Source organism: Grammomys surdaster, unplaced genomic scaffold, assembly GCF_004785775.1.
Source record: "Grammomys surdaster isolate TR1022 unplaced genomic scaffold, NIH_TR_1.0 125690, whole genome shotgun sequence".
Taxonomy (NCBI): domain Eukaryota; kingdom Metazoa; phylum Chordata; class Mammalia; order Rodentia; family Muridae; genus Grammomys; species Grammomys surdaster.
This window is the reverse complement of record NW_021620526.1, coordinates 1609296-1626507: the sequence shown is the minus strand read 5'-3', so window position 1 is coordinate 1626507 and position 17212 is coordinate 1609296. Positions and strand designations below refer to the sequence as shown.

General features: G+C 38.8%; 1 protein-coding gene across 2 annotated transcripts in view; it reads left to right on the top strand.

The window, feature by feature from the left end:
• The window catches only part of Mtm1 (myotubularin 1), a 103273-nt gene extending 86697 nt beyond the window's left edge, over positions 1-16576 (top strand). For both annotated transcript variants that reach the window (XM_028788004.1, XM_028788005.1), the window contains 5 exons: positions 320-526; positions 2490-2582; positions 3265-3378; positions 8393-8569; positions 15222-16576. In XM_028788004.1, coding sequence (XP_028643837.1) covers positions 320-526; positions 2490-2582; positions 3265-3378; positions 8393-8569; positions 15222-15389 — 759 coding nt within the window. In that variant the 3' untranslated portion in view covers positions 15390-16576. The remainder of the gene's footprint in view (positions 1-319; positions 527-2489; positions 2583-3264; positions 3379-8392; positions 8570-15221) is intronic.
• Positions 16577-17212: the final 636 nt, after the last annotated feature.

Below are 17212 nucleotides of genomic sequence, written 5' to 3'. Positions count from 1 at the left end.
GCCCTGCTGGGCATAGGTGGAAGAAGAGAACCTTGACCTCATGAAGGCTGGATGCCCCAGGGGGTGGGAATTTTGAGGGTGGGGAGGTGGGAGTGGGGGGGGTAGATAGAGGTTACATCCACAGAGAAGAAGGAGGGGTGAGGGGATTGGGGGTTCCTGGGTGGGTGGGGGATGGGGTAAGGGGACAACATATGAAATGTAAATAAAACATCCAATAAAATAAATTTAAAAAAAAAGAATTTGAATGTGATCCTACACATTGGAGAAGTAGCCATGCTCCCTGCTGCTTCCTGCTGACTTGCATGTTTTCCTCTGCCAGCTTGTTCTGACAGGTGCCATTCAAGTTGCAGACAAAGTTTCTTCAGGGAAGAGCTCAGTGCTTGTACACTGCAGTGATGGATGGGACAGGACTGCTCAGCTGACGTCCTTGGCCATGCTGATGTTAGATAGTTTCTACAGAAGTATTGAAGGCTTTGAGATATTGGTACAGAAAGAGTGGATAAGTTTCGGACATAAATTCGCATCTGTAAGTAAACACATGAAAAGCTGCCCTTTTAAATCAGTTGGGATTTTTTAAAAAATTGGTTTCTATACTGTGTAAGAAGTTGCCAAGCAAGGTGGTGCTTGCCTTTAATCCCAGCACTAAGGAGGCAAAGGCTGATGGATCTCAATGAGTTCTAAGTTAGCCAGGGTTACACAGGCCTTGTTTCCAAAAAAAAAAAAAATCTGATTTGTATAAATAAACCTCCTTCATGATTTCAAAACCTTGTAAGACCTTAGACTAAGACATGTGTTCGTCCATCTGAACTTTTCTAATTAGACTCAAAAGCAATGTAACAAAGCCTGTAGAAGAGTATATAAATTGAGACTTGGGAAGCTGAGGTGGGAAGATTGCAGTTAGCTCCAGCCAAGGCTTCTCAGTGATTTCAGGCCTAGGCTAAAAAGCAAAATTTGTATCAGAAAAATAAAAAGAAGAAATGTTTAAATTAAAATTTCACAAAAGAAAGAAAATAGGATAACAGTTTTCTCCGTCAGGATCAAATGTACTTCACAGACTGGCAGGGTTTTTACACAACAGTTTTTACTATTCTTGGACACACATTTTTTAAAAAAAATCTAGAGAAACTTCCAATTCAAATACTTGAGTCTTGTCTACAGATACCTTTTGAATGAGCATCTTTTTAGAATATTTATTTATTATGGGGGTTGGGGCTGTTTGTTTGTTCACCAGATGCATGTAATATTCTTGGAAGCCAGAAGAGGGCATCAGAGTCCCTAGGATTGTAGTTATAACAAGTTGTTAGGCAGGCACCCTATGGGTGCTGGGATTTGAACCTGGGTGGCCTGCAAGAGTAGCAAGTGCTTTTAACTGCTAAGCCATCTCTTTGTTACCCAGCTCCATGGTGAGTCTCAGAGGATACATATATCATACTAATACAAATACCATTTGGTCACCTGTTAGCCTTCATCCAAATTTCCCAAATGATATAAGTAACATTTTCAAGTAGAAGCAGTCACTGTTTAGTAAAGTCATGGTGAGGGTTTTGTTTGGGCTCTAGCAGAAGAAGGCATTTTAATCACAGAAACTGTACTTTGGACATGATTTCAAACTTCCATGTTGCTTCTTACCTGAAAGATCTAATGAAGCTAGAACATAACACGCAGGGTAATCCAGTCAACTCTGTGTGTAGTTTTCATCGTTTTGTGTTACAGTGTTGTATTTGTGTGCATTTGTGTGTGTGTGAGAGAGAGAGAGAGAGACAGAGACAGAGAGACAGAGAGAGAGGGAGATACACAGAGCTATATGTACATATGTGTACATAAATGTGCAGTCCAGATGACAGCCTCAAGTGTCACTTCTCAAGAGTTTTTTTTTAATTAAATAGGGTCTGTCAAAGGGACCTGGGACCTTTTGCTTGGGTTTGGATGACTGACCAGTAAACCCCAGGAATCTTCCTGTCTTTATCACTGCAGCTCCAGTGTCACACACCAGGGTTGTGGTTTGGTTGGTTGGTTGGTTGGTTTTGCTATGACTTCTGGAAATTGAATTCAGGTCCTTATGCTTGCCTAGCTAGCACTTTATTAACTAAATACCCCACAGTCCCTCCCTCACACTGAATTGTCATTCAGATGGTGAAATGACTCAGTTGTTAAAGGTGCTTGCCATTAGCCTGATGGCATGAGGTCAATCCTGGGGACTCACTTTCTAAGAGAGAATCAACCATTGAAAGTAGTCTTCTGACTTCCATGCACATGTAGGAATCAGACACATGTGCAAACAAACACACACATACATGTAATTTTTTAAATTGCCATTATTATGAAATCATCTGTTGTTTCTATGTATTTCCATGGCAACATTCATAATTTACTGTGTGAGCCTGGCATTTAGAAGGCACGTTGCTGAGTTACATTTTAACATTTTGTAAGTTATATGCTTTTTCGATTTTATACCCATGAATTAAATCACCTTCATCAATTTATTTTAGAGAATAGGTCATGGTGATAAAAACCATGCAGATGCTGACCGATCTCCGATTTTTCTTCAGTTTATTGACTGTGTGTGGCAGATGTCAAAACAGGTAAGAATGTATGGAATGGATGTACATTCAATGTTTAACTAGTGTTATAACATCCAAAGTTTGTCTACAAAATAATGCAGCACATAAATAAAGATGGCACTGGCCTGGCCATGAGTAAATACTCATTGAATCCCAGCATTGGGGACACAGGAAGTTATTTCTTTAATTACTACTACTATGTGTGTTTAGAATTCTCCACAATACAGTTTACAAAATTTGATTTTTAACTGGATTATCTGTTCTAGTGGATGGTCATCAGCATGACCAATTACTTGGCATCTCTGTGTAAGCATATCTGCTAACTTGTAATACTTTCAAAAGTAAACTTGGCCACTTTTTTCCTTTTTATTCCTTGACTTGACATTATATGTATAAGTCTTACATAAAGTACAAAAAAAGTACAAACAAACAAACAAGAAATAAACCCTCTAGGGTCAGTGCAGATGGCAGCTCTGCTGGCACTCCCAGAATTGTAGTGTGGCACACTTAGGCACTCTTGCCATTGATGCAGGCACCTTTTTTTTGCCATAGTGTGCATATGTATTTGCATGTTTCTTTTAATTTAATGACTTCCTTCTTTGACACTCACCAGCCAACGTGGTCTGGGAGAAACCATGCATTTTGTCTTTCTTGAGAGAAAAGACTTGATTTTTCATGTTCTTCTTGTTTGTTTTTAATCTAGTTCCCTACAGCTTTTGAGTTCAATGAACGCTTTTTGATTACGATTTTGGATCATTTGTATAGCTGTCGATTTGGTACTTTCTTATTCAACTGTGAATCGGCTCGAGAAAGACAGGTAAGCAAAACACTACTGCTGACCTAAGAAGAATATGAGTGTTTATGAGGGACTGGTTTCACCCTCAACAAATAGGAGTGATTTTTAAAGTATATAAGTTCACCCTTGTGAACCTCCATGAAAAGTTATGTAAAGAGAATTTTAAAATTTATTCTTTGAGAATTCTATAGAATATATTTTGATAATATTCCTTCCAATCCCCAGTTCCTCCTAGTTCTTACCTACCTCACTTGATATTATTTCTCTCTTTGAAAAATTAAAGAGAGAAAAAGAAAAGGGCCACTAAAAACATAGAGTATGGTCACACTCTGTTGAAGAAACAGATTTTCCCTCTCCCAACAGCTATCACTTTAAAATAGCTTCTTGGTGAGGGGTGAGACTTTGTGTCCACTTCCCATCCTCCTTTCTGGGATTTTGTCTGGAATTTGCTGTTTCCCAGAAGTCAGCCACCAACTCTGGCTCTTACAGACTATCTCTCTAGGAGATGTAGAAGTCTTATGAACTGTTAAGGAAATGGAAAACAATAAATTTTTAAAAGAGAAATGTAGAATTAACATTCAAATCAGAAATTTCACTTCTTGATTATGTATATATTTTTTAAAGAATGGAGGGAGTTGGAGAGAGGCAGACATGGTAGCTGAAGCCTATAAACCCAGCAGTTGGGAGGCTAAGGCACGAGTATCACAAGTTTCAGGCCAGATGAATTACATGCAGAGTTCCAGGGAAGGCTGGCCTAAATATTAAGACCTGTCTCCAAACAAAATAAATACAAAATGCAAGCACATTAATGTATAGCCTAAAATTAAATATATATTATACATGTATATTTGTATTTATATATATATTTGTATATTTATATGTATATATGTATAAGGTATATATAAAACATAATTAAATTTTATGTTTTGACTGGGTTCCATCTCTAAGATATCTCATTATCTATGTGAAAATATTCCAAAATCAAAAGAAAAATCCAAAAAGCAAATCACTTCTGGTCCCATCCTATATTTGCAAAGAAATAGAAATCGAAACAACTTGGGAATCTTCAACGACAATAGTGCACAGATGACTTTTAAGGAAAGAGTTTCAAGCCAGCTTTCTACAGCTACCAAACTGACAACTATCTGAAAGGAGAACAAAGATCTTCTCAGATACACATAGTATAAAGAGTGACTTGCCTCATGTGCTGGGGAGATAGCTCAGTTGGTAAACTGTTTACTATGTTAAGTAAACATAGTAGCATGAGGACCTGAGTTCAATTCCCAGAACCCACATAAAATCCTAATCAAAGGGGAGAAATGACACCTCTGCTTGGTGACTATCCTGCACACACATACACATGTACCTGTGCACCTATATACACAAACACACATCTGAAAAAATAACCTACTTCCCTCATAGTACCTTCCTTGGGAAGTAGCCAAAATATGTACTCCATGAAAACAAAAAGTAAGGCTGCACAAAATCCCCAGAGTAAGAGCTCCAGCACAGCAGTCCTCAATGAGAACTGATCACAAGTCACAGGAACTACTCGTGTAAGTTGAAGGCCATGTGACAGAGACACTGGGGTCATCTGACATGCTTAACATTCTTCAGGGGCATGTGATACACTAAGGAGAACTTGGTGTGCAGTTTGTCAATGCCAAGAAAAGTAAACAGACAGTTGTGAAATCAAGAGAAAAATCAATGAGTGCAGGAAAAGGAAAACAATCATAGGATGGAGACTGGAGAGCGCAGCTCCAAACAGCAGGTGCTTAGTCATCAGAATCAAACTGCTAAATGCTGAGCTAATCAGAGCTGTGCTATGGATTGGGAATGTGTGGCAGAAAAAAATTGTACATGGGGCAGGAATGGGGGAAAGAAAGTCACTATGACTGTGTCAGTAGTTAACACCTGCAACTGCATAGCTATGTGGTAGCAGTAAAGGCATTCACTTGGGGGATAAGAAAACAAGTACCAGATAGATCAATTAAAAACCCAAGTTGGCTCAGGCTTTATGGAAGACAGTATGAAGATTCCTCGGGAAACTAAAAACAGAACTGCTCTATGATCCAACTGCTACTTACTACTGGTTGGGTATCCAAAGAAATCAAAGCCAGGCCTGGTATGTCAGGCCTGTGATCCTAGCTACTATGGAGACTGATGTAGGAGTATCATAAATTAGAAGACTGTCTGGACTACAAAGCAAGATCAAGGCTGGCCTGGTGACTTGGTGAGAACTTGTCCTTTTTTTTTTTTTAAGTAATAGGGGACAGGAAGATGCCTTAGTGAACAGATGAAAGTGCTTACTTCAAAAGCCTGGTGACCTGAGTTCAATCCTCTCTTAGAGTTATTTTTACAGCTATGAAATCATGACCAAAGCAAGTTTGGAGGAAAGAGTTTATTTGGCTTACACTTCCACATCACTGTTCACCACTAGAGGAAGTCAGGACAGGAACTCACACAGGGCAGGAACCTGGAGACAGGAGCTGATACAGAGGCCATGCAGGGGCTTTGATCCACCTGCTTTCTTACAGAACTGAGGACTACCACTCACAAAGGGCTCGGCCCTCCGCCATCAATCACTATAATTAAGAAAGTATACCCTGAGCTTATGGAGGTATTTTCTCAAATGAGTTTCTCCTCTCAGATGACTCTAGCTTTTGTCAGGTTGACATAAAAACTAGCCAGCACAGTGGTGATTGTTTCTTCTGGTTTTTGTCCTCCAGAACCAGGTGATTTTAAGTTGGCTGATGCCCTTGATGATCAAAACAATCTAGATGGCCACAAAAAAAAAATGCCCCACTGCCCAATCTTATGAGACTTTTTCTTAATTGAGGCTTCCTTCTCTCTGACAGCCCTAGTTTGTGTAAAGTTGACATAAAACTAGCCAACACAAATCCCTAAAACCAATATAATGGTGGAAGGAGAGAACAGAGTTGTTCTTCGACTAATACACTTGAGCTATGGCACTCACTAAATCCACATACTCTTAAAGTGGGCTGGTTCTCTATTTAAACTCCTGTAGCACAAAAAGGAACAAGAAAAATCAGATTGGAGTGTAGAAGAGATAAGTGCACTCATACTTACAGAAACAGTACTTATAGAAATCAAGATACAGAATCTGGAATCACATTTAAATACACATGGGCATATGAATAACAAAGAAAACATGTGCTCCATGGTATAATAGAATATTATTGACTTTTAAAAATGAGATTCTGGCACTTGCAGCAACATGTGTGGAATTGGAGGGCTGAATGAGGTAAGCCAGCCACAGAAACTTTGCAGTAAGACTTTAAGTTGAACATATAGTAATGGAAAGTTGGACAGTCAGCAGTGTCAGGATGGTGGTAAAAAGATGCAAAACTTTGCTTGTAATATGACTAGATCCTGAAGCCATGCTACTGTTTGAGTATGAAATGTTCCCTCATTGATTCATATGCTGGAACCTTTGGAAAGTGGGGCCTTACTGGAGGAAGTGGTCTTGATTTTTTTCTTTTTATTAGATATTTTATTTAAATTTCAGATGTTATCCCCTTACCCCATTCCCCACTCCAGGAACCCCCTCCCCTCCTCCTGCTTCTATGAGGATGTACCCCCATCCACCCACCCACTCCCACATCCCCGCCTTCAAATTCCCCCACACTGGGGCATCCAGCCTACACGAGACCAAGGATCTCCTTTCCCACATATGTCCAACAATGCCATCCTCCCCTACATATACAGCTGGAGCCATGAGTCCCTCCCTATGTGCTCCCAGACTTGTGGTTTAGACACTGGGAGCTCTGGTTGGTTGGTATTCTTGCTCTCCCCATGGGGCTTCAAACCCTTTCAGCTCCTTCAGTCTTCTCTCTCACTCCTCCGTTGGGAACCCCATGATCAGTTCAATGGTTAGCTGTGAGCAGCAGCCTCTGAATATATCAGACTCTGGCGGTCGTGGTTTTTTACTGCATGTATTTCACCACATTTTCACTATAAACTATGGAAAAGCCAAAGCTAAGAAATAAAAAAAAAATACAAGAATTAAATATTCCAAAGTCTGATTCTTCCTAGTAATGTCTTCAATGATAAATCATGATTGCACCATTTGAACCCACCTTACAAAGTTAATTTGTACTTTTCTGGACAAACTCTGGACTGGATTGTGCTTATTCTACATATTTCTGTTTCTGTGTTTTATATACATAGTTTTAAAAGTCAAACAGTTTTACAGTTAGGAGAAAAAGCAGCCTCTCATCCCCCTCAGAAACTATGATTTGACTTTTTAAAGCTAGTTTAAGATGTGACAACAAATGCAAACCTATGTATTTAAGGCTATTGTGATTTATCATTTCTATAAATGAATTGAACATGCTACAGGAATTTCCATTTGGCTGTTAATGTTGGATTTTTTTGTCTTCCTTTTTGAAGTCATTACTAGGAAGCATCAAAGTCTAACTTTGGTAATTCTATTTCTTATATTCTCTATTTCTCAGCTTTGGCTTTTCCATGAAAAATGGTAAAATGTATGAATTTAAAAAACTTAAAAATGTTTTATGAGAACATACCAGTTAAAAACTGAAAACTTGGTGCAGTTATTTATCCAGAGTTTTTCAAATATCTGGATATGGCTATGATACAGATTAAGACTCTGAGTGGTTAGTTAAAATAACTGTTGAAATACCTGTTGTCAAGTAGACATAGGTTAAAATATTTCTAACAAATAGAAAAGGAATTGAAAACTAGGTATAGGCTCCTGATTTTTCTTTGAGTGGAATGAAAAAGATGATGTGGCCCATCTGCTCATAAGGAATTATCTATAGATCAGTGAATTACATTCAATGGTACAGCATCCTGCTTCCCTGTATCGCAGCAGAAACAGTGGCTCTCAAGCTAGGCAATTATCAGTAAGTGAATGTAAATCCTCAGTAATGTTTTTTCTTAGTTATGGAGGCTACTGTAAATGTGTCAGTGAAGCTAATCTTGAAATGTATTGCCACAGGCTTCAGGATGCTTTGTTGAGTGTTCACCTTTCTGCTTACTCTCTGTGTAGAAACTTACAGAAAGAACAGTTTCTGTATGGTCGTTAATTAACAGCAATAAAGACAAATTCAAAAACCCCTTCTATACAAAAGAAATCAATCGAGTTTTATATCCAGTTGCCAGTATGCGTCACTTGGAACTGTGGGTGAATTATTACATTCGATGGAATCCCAGGATCAAGCAACAAGTAAGTGAAACAAATCTCTTGCGGGACTGAATGGCTCCAGCCCAGCTTATATGATGCTATTTGCTCACATTTTGAGGATAAACACAGGAAAGACAAATACTTGCTTTTAAACTAACCCTAATTTAAAATTGTTGTGAATTACTAAACCATGAATTTTGAAGTTAAAAATTTCTCTGTCCAGATGAATGCTGTAATAATGTAAGTAATTTTAAAACTCTAGAAAGTTTTAAAGTTTTCCTAGCTAGGGATTTCCTTTAATCACTTCAAATGCACACACCTCACTAGAAAACTCTGTACATGTTTCCCTGGCATAGTGGTACACTGTTGTATTTCTAACACTGAGGAGGTGAAAGGCAGGAGAATCAGAAGTTCAGAGTCAGCCTTTGCTACATAGAGAATTTGAGGCCTACATGAGACTCTGTCTCAAAAGAAAAAGTTCTCTGCACTGACTAGACAATCTTTTTTTATTGGATATTTTCTTCATTTACATTTCAAATGTTATCCCCTTTTCTGGTCTCCCCATCCCAGAAGCACCCTATCCCATCCCCTCTCCCCCTGCTTCTATGAGGGTGCTCACCCACTCACCCACCCATTCCTGTCTTCTTTTCTATGATCTGCTTGAGATATATATATGAAGTGAGCTGGCATGCTCCTTACTGAATATCTCTATATCTAAAATAAAGATACCAGTATACCAGTGGTTAGTAAATTTAACTAGCCATTTATCAGTCAAAATGAAGGCAGAATTTTGAAGTGATAATATTCACATTTTAATAAAGACATTTCCATGTGAGTTTCAAGCCAGCCAGGACTAAACAGTGAGACTCTATATGAAAAAAATAACAACACACACAACTGAACAGTGTTTGTCTTCTAAAATAAGCTCTTTCTATATTTGTCTTGGACCCATTGGCTGTGAGGAACTTTTGGCAGTGTCTGTGCAGATTCTACAATTACATCTTTATATATTCTTATAGGAATTTGTGAAGTATAAGGAATTTTGAATTATTCATTTTTAACTATAAAAAGTAACAATGATTATGTGACAAATCATTTTGTTTGGAGCCTTGTTGATTGGTTTTGTTTCATTTTGCTGATAAGGCAAGATTGAAGGGACATCACCATCATCAAAACTTTAAAGTATATCTCCCCATCCCTGTATTCTCTAAAGGTTTACAAAATGGTACCTGAACAAATAAGAATGCTTGTCCTATAGGAGAACCTTTTATTTTCAGACATTTAATTGCTCTATATCGTGATCCATTGGCATCTATTCATAAAGGAAAAGTACCTTCCCTTTGTAGATTTTTCTGACTTACAGTGTTCCTACACAAATGGATGTCACTGGGCACTTCACATTTTCTTCTCCAAAATGTTGAGTGTTCCTGTGTGTCCTACAATGGGAGAACACAGGTATTAGTCTCTGCCCACAAGACTCCCCAGGCTGGTGGAGGCAGCTAGGAACATAAGCTGATGATTGTAGTGCTAGTAAAGGTGTGAATTAAGTATGTGAGATGTCTTTAAAGATCTGCTTATGTAGAACATTATTTCATAAAAAGATTAAAGTCAAATCACATAGGAACTTCTAAATTATATAATGTATATAATATAAATCTAAAGGAATTTACTTAACTGCTTAAAAGTTAAGTGATTATTCATTTGTGTGATCTAGAAAGCATTCAGTTGCTGACCACCTACAGTATTCACAAAACAATGATATGCTACCTGTGTTGAAAGATAAAAGAATATACAGCCCCTCCCCATAATGAGCTCTTAACCTTAAAGAAGGCAAGGTGGCCTGTTCTTAAAAGCAGACTTTGTCAGTCCTTGCTGTGATATCAAACTTACTAACTGAAAGATAACAGCAGGGCCAATGACATATAAACCAGCTGTCATGTATGGTATTTAAGTCATTTCTACTAGAAGGGTTAAAAGGCATAGGAATGCAAGAAATCATTTGAGGCTTAAAATGCTTCCATGATGAGCTCTCCTGGGGGGGGTGTGCCATGCTGAGCTAGCACACATTTAGCTCACAGCTTGTTGCAGGTCTTTTTGTCCTATCAGAAATGGACCCCTCTGTTATATTCTTTAAGGTTTTTTGTGTATCTATAGGTTAATGACTTCTATGTATTTTAGACTCATTACTCCACTGATCTTTTTCACATGTAAGTTTTTAATCTCTTTTATTGCTAATAGTTTAGAAACCTCATTCTAATCATATATTCATACTACTGCAAAAAGATTATGTCTGATTTCTTTTTCTTGTCTAAGTATATATACTGATTCTAGTATTCAAACTGACTCAAATTTAATATTCATATGGAAGATGATTTTTTAAATAAGCTAAACAGTTTGGGAGAATATCAAGGAAGAACTTGCCCTCCTATGTATGTCAAGAGTTATATATGATCCGAACTTAGCCACTGATAAGATATCCACGTTTCTGTAAGCAACCCTAATTAAATTTATCAGGTCACCAGGAAAAGGAGGCATGAAACTAGGAAGCAAAGAGTAGTTAGAAAGAGAAAACCAATTAGTGAGAGTGAGAAAAAGACAGTTTCAAAGTACATTATCATGTGTATAAAAAGGTTATGATGAAACTATTTTGTATAATTAGTGCACGATAACATATAAAACAAAACTTGATATAACCTAGGAACAAACCATTGTGGCTATGGAGACTTGGTATAATAAGAAGGTAGCATTATTTATTCTGTTAATAATGTCAGGACCCCAGATTAAACCATAACACCTAAGACTACCCTCCAGCTCCTCGTGCTGTCATCTTCATTTCAGCTCAGGGCATCACCTCTAGTCACCCTATCAAGAAACCTAAGTCATCTTTGATTTCTTCCTGTCTCTCACTCCACGCTCAGTGTGCCAAGGGAACCCATTTGACTGTCAGAATATATAGGGCATGGGGAAGGAGGGCTGGAGAGATGGTTCAGTGTTTAAGAACACTTGTTGATCTCTTCCAGAGGACCTGAGTTCAATTCCCAAGACTTACATGGCAGCTTGCAACTGTCTAATTCCAGTCCTAGGGAATGTAAATCTCTCTTCTGCCCCTCTGTATACACTAGGCTTATACATTGTGCGTATGCACACATGCAGAAAGAATACCCATATACATAAAATTAATGCAACACACATACACACACACAGTGTGCTTCTGCCACCACTTTAGGGTGGGCTGTGTGATAGCAGTACACTTCTAAATGGAGTCATGGGGGACACCCTTGCTTCCTCTGAATCTGTCTTCAGCATGGCAGCCAAAGCAGTCCTTGTAAAGTAGACATCGATCTATAATGCTTTTCCATGCTGTCTAGGAAGTTGCTCATCTCATGACAGATTCAAGGACTAAGTCTTTACAGTGGCTTCTGAGGCCTTATGTGACCTTGTCCCTTTTCTGTTTTCTCTGTCTCAGTAAGTCTTTGTGAACACTTTTTAGCCACATTGGCCTCTGTTCTTCCTCTATTCCTCTCAAACTTATCCTCTGAACTCACTTCTTCTGTAGTGTGCTTCATTCCATAAACCTAAGTTAGAGCCCAGTGACAACCCACCTGTCCATAAGCTCCTAGGTTGTTCTGCTCTCTGTCTTCTTCATAGAATTGGTGTTTCTTGTTGGTCTGTCACCCCCTGCTGGAAGATATACAGCAGAGAGCAAATCAGGCTTTCTTGATCTAGACCAGCACCTGGCCCCTATTTGAACACAGAGCAAACTAGGCAGAGAATATTAGTGAGCAGCATGGGTATTAGTTACTGCACCAGGTGTTCTTGCTCTGTTGAAGACAACACTGGGGCTGTACAGGGTGAAGAGAGCACTTTGGTAAATCTGTGGATTCTGAACAAGTAATCCATGTTGTTGAAAGTAGCAGTCTCCATAGAAATGTGGAAGTGAATGGCACCTGTTCTCTCCCCTAAGGAAATGTGTATTCAGATACTACAAATGTGACTATTAGGTATTTTTCTTGTTGTTGTGACAAAAATACCTGACACAAGCATCATAAAGAAAAGGGTGTTTATTTTGGTTCACCTTTGTGAACACAGTACAGCATGGCAGGGCAGGCATGGTGACAGGAGCTCACATTCCTTAGTTGGCATTGGACCCACAGTCAGAAGGATGAACACTGAGGCCCAGATCTTTCTCCTTTTTATTCAGTCTGGTTCACATCCCCACACGCATGCACACACACACACATGCACACACTCATACTCACACACTCACGGCCTGCCACCACTGTCATTTAGAGTATGTCCTCTATCTTCAGTAAAACTTCTCAAATCTCCTAAAGACATACTGTGTGTCTCTTAGGTGATTCCAAATCCAGTCAAGTTGAAATGAAGATTAACCATTGCAGTTACTTCATATTTGCAGTTGTAACTTAGATTGGCCTTAAATCCACTGATAGGCATTCTCCTAGGACAGAGGAGGAGATTTGCAACATGGGTACAGAGGAGGGGAAAGGGCCATACGAAAGCAGATATCGAGCCCAGTGTGAAATTTTCGTAGGCTGGAGTCATCAGAAATAGAGTTAGAGCAAGGAAAGGATTCTTTCCTAGTGCCTCCAAAGTCTGTGTGGCCCTGGTGATGCTTGACCAATGAGCTTTCACCTTGTAGACAAAAGGTGAGTAACTTTCAGTTTTAAGCCACCAAAGTTTCTGTTCACTTGAGATAGTGGCCCCAAGAAACTAAGGCACAGTGTTTCTTCTCAAGGCTCGGACTTGCTGATCTTGAATCCTGGTCAAATCAAGTGCCTGTTGCTGGCAGGGACCATTCTCCTCAGCCTTTGTCAACAGTACCTGCTGTCACAGCTTTGTTGGCACTCAGAGCTTGGCTAAGACAATTTAACATGGACAGTTCTGGGAGCCACTACATGTGCTAAAGGAAAGCAATTTCATAGACTTTAGCTTTTATTTCTTCCTGTTTCATAAGTTGCTCACGCTTTCTGTAAAGCCGTCTCTCATGGCTTTGGAACATGAGTCTCCTGCAGAGCTCTTGTCTTGTACATCTTAACCTGAGTGCTGATTACCTAAGTATATACTTACATAGAGATTCATTGAGCTGGACCTTTTAGGGTATGTGCACTCTGTGATTTGTTTCTCAGAATAAAAAAAAAAAGGTGCACAGAAATGAACATGTTGGCAAGGATCCCAGTGTGCCTTTATGCCAACATCAATCCCTGTTGACTACTAAAAGAAATTGCAGTGACACAGAATCATGACACCCTCAGAACACTCCTGGAAGGGCTATGCTGGGGTTTGGGCAGTTTGTACAGAGAGCTTTATAGAGACATGCAGAACCTGTTCCACAGCTGAGAAGTGACTCCCTGACCAAAGGTTAGAAGCACTGTTGCTCTCAGCTGCGTGTTCATTCAGGCAGTAAGCTCATGTGAAGATGGGCTTTCAGAACAGTATAGGCACAGAATATCAAGATACACCACAGTTTAGCCCCTATCTGTTGATATAAATTCCTTTTTTAAAAAAGATTATATATGCCAGGCGGTGGTGGCGCATGCCTTTAATTCCAGCACTTGGGAGGCAGAGGCAGGTGGATTTCTGAGTTCGAGGCCAGCCTGGTCTACAGAGTGAGTTCCAGGACAGCCAGGACTACACAGAGAAACCCTGTCTCGAAAAAAAAAAAAAAAAACCAAAAAAAAAAAAAAAGATTATATATATATATATATATATATATATATATATATATATATATCTTTCTGCCTGCGTGTGTGCCTGTAGGCCACAAGAGGGCACTACATCCCATTACAAATGGTTGTGAGCCACCCAGTGGTGGCTAGGTTGAACTCAGGACCTCTGGAAGAATAGACAGTGCTCTTAACCTCTGAGCCATCTCTCCAGCCCCCAGTACAAACTCTTAAGCTCCCTTTTATCAGTGAGTGTGGAGCAGGAGGAAATGCTAGACATCACTGGCGGGAGCACTGGGCCATGGCCCCAAGTCAAGGGCGATTTGGTAGCATGTGTTGAAGTTAAAGAGATTGTACTCTATTCTTCAGAGACACCATGCCTAGGAAGAGTCATCAGATATGTGCATGAATACATGTGTAGGAAGACACTCGTAGACCATTGGATATACCATTGAGGAGCCCTGAACATTGCTGAGTGCCTTCAGCATGGGCATGTCTGTGTTGACTGGCTTATTTTGTAAGTGGGACTCAGCAGTGACAGAATTTACAAAGCACAACAATGAGCCAAATACCAGTCACTAAATACAAAATGATATCAGTTATATAGATTTTTTAAAAACATAAAGTAATAGACACTGTGTTTTAGTCTGGATATTCACCTCTAGGAAAAAGTGTCCCAAGTCTGCAGCAAAAGGAAAGCCTCACGCCAACTTGTAAAGAATTGTCCTTCAGAATAAAGGAGGGCAGTAGTCTGGGGCTGGGGCAACACAGAAATCTGTAGCTGTGTCTTGACTGATAAATACTTAAAGATGGCAATGCATGTGTGAAGAAATGTGTGCACTCTATTTCCCAGTGGCAAATAACGAGCTATATTTTTCCCCTATGTGTCCACAGTGCAGTATGTAAGTGAAGTATGTGTATATGTCAGTTCTTAGGGGCTTAATTTGAAGACAGTGGGCAGATGACACAGCTAGCATAAAATATGACTTGTATATGTGATTATTTTATAGCAGCCCAACCCAGTGGAGCAGCGTTACATGGAGCTCTTGGCCTTGCGTGATGATTATATAAAGAGGCTCGAGGAATTGCAGCTGGCCAACTCCGCCAAGCTTGCTGATCCCCCCACTTCGCCTTCCAGTTCTTCACAAATGATGCCCCATGTGCAAACTCACTTCTGAGGGGATCTCTGTCACTGCACTTGAACTCTAGATAAGTGAAATAGCTGACTTTCGTTCTGGGCATGTGTACAAAGTAGATTTAAAGTATCTGCCTCCGTTTAGAAGTTGAACTAACATCTTATGTGCCTTCTGTAATACATATTGCAAGAAATCTACAGTGTCTGTGTGGCAATCATAAGGAAGGAGTCAAGAGGGGGTTCTGGAAAATCCTCACACTTTTTTTTTTTACAAAGCACTTTTGCAAAGATAAAAGTTAAATTTAATTTACCTCTATATAAATTCTATGTAAACAGCATGTATTTTGTGGGCTTAATTGAAATGTTATTTTAAATCCATGGGGGAAATTTGTTTGTAAAATGGATTTTTCTCCAGCTGCTTACAACAGTTGCTTTGGATTATCTAAAATTAATCCAAATGTGAAAGATGGGTATTACTGCCAAAGCCAAATTGCACTCCACTTCCTTAGCAGATTCCAAGAGCAAGGCGTTTAAATAATTGCCAATTTTGCCGGGTGGTGATGGTGCATGCCTTTAAATTAATCCCAGCACTTGGGAGGCAGAGGCAGGCGGATTTCTGAGTTCGAGGCCAGCCTGGTCTACAGAGTGAGTTCCAGGACAGCCCGGGCTACACAGAGAAACCCTGTCTCGAAAAACCAAAAAAAAAAAATTGCCAATTTTTATACCACCATAAATGGTAAGGTAAAAAGAAAGATGAGCATTTCATCATTTTGAATTTTTGAAATAAAAGGTTCTCCCATCATTTTCAAGAGAAGCATATTTTTATATTAAAAAAGCGATGAGGTTTGATTTTTTTTCCTCAGCATTCTCAGCTTTGCTTTCTAAATTATCCCATGAGCTTGTCTAACACTGAGTCATACTCAGGTTGAAGCAAAACCATAAATAGCACTGTGTGAGGAGCTGGCTGTCTTCTGCTGCTTAGGGGAATATGTTCGCAAACATGCCTCTAGTCAGTGCGGCTTATCTGCTGAAGTGTAGGGGCACTGTCTTGGATGGACGAGCTATGACTAGAGCATCGTTCTTTACAATAATGCCCCAGGTGTACATTTTTAGTGTATTCTTTAAAGTATTCTGTTTGTGTATTCTTTAAGTATTTTGTTGAAATGGTGTTCGGTTCCCTCCCCTACATTTGTGCATAAAAACTGGTTCTGCACATTATTACTTGAAGTACTGGGCAATTTGCTTTTTCAGGTTTTTTTTTCATTTTGTTTTATAGTATGAAATGAAATTTTAAATACAAAATTCTATTTGATATCTGAACTAATTGACTTAGTAAATATATTTGTAAAAGCTAAAGTTAAATCAATGTTTTACAGTGATTTGTAAAGGATTATTTATAGCTAATATGTTTTTTTCAGTGAATTAAGAGAGATTAAATTTATCTTTGTAAATTATTTTATGTCATTGCTTAATGGTCTACCAAATAAGACATCTCAAATATAGTAGTATAATGTATGGATTTTATAAGTATAAAAGATTACTAGATATTCTTTTGCTTTTTGTAAACGCTGTAAATATCTCATAAATTAAAAAAAGTGTTACTCCATAAGAAAAAACAAACTAATACTAATAGCTCACAGGAATTTGTGAAATTTCATGAAAAATATTTTCATGGCAATAAATATTAAAAGACTTGCTGTAATAAATGTATTAACTAAAACCTAACAGTATTTCCAGGGATAGAACTATGTGTATAAGATGTGCATGGTGTCCATCTTATTTGCCTACTTGCTTTTGCTGGATCTACTTCACTTTTTTTGTCACAGTAACAATATCTGTTTTCTTTTGTTGTTGTTGTAATTGTTG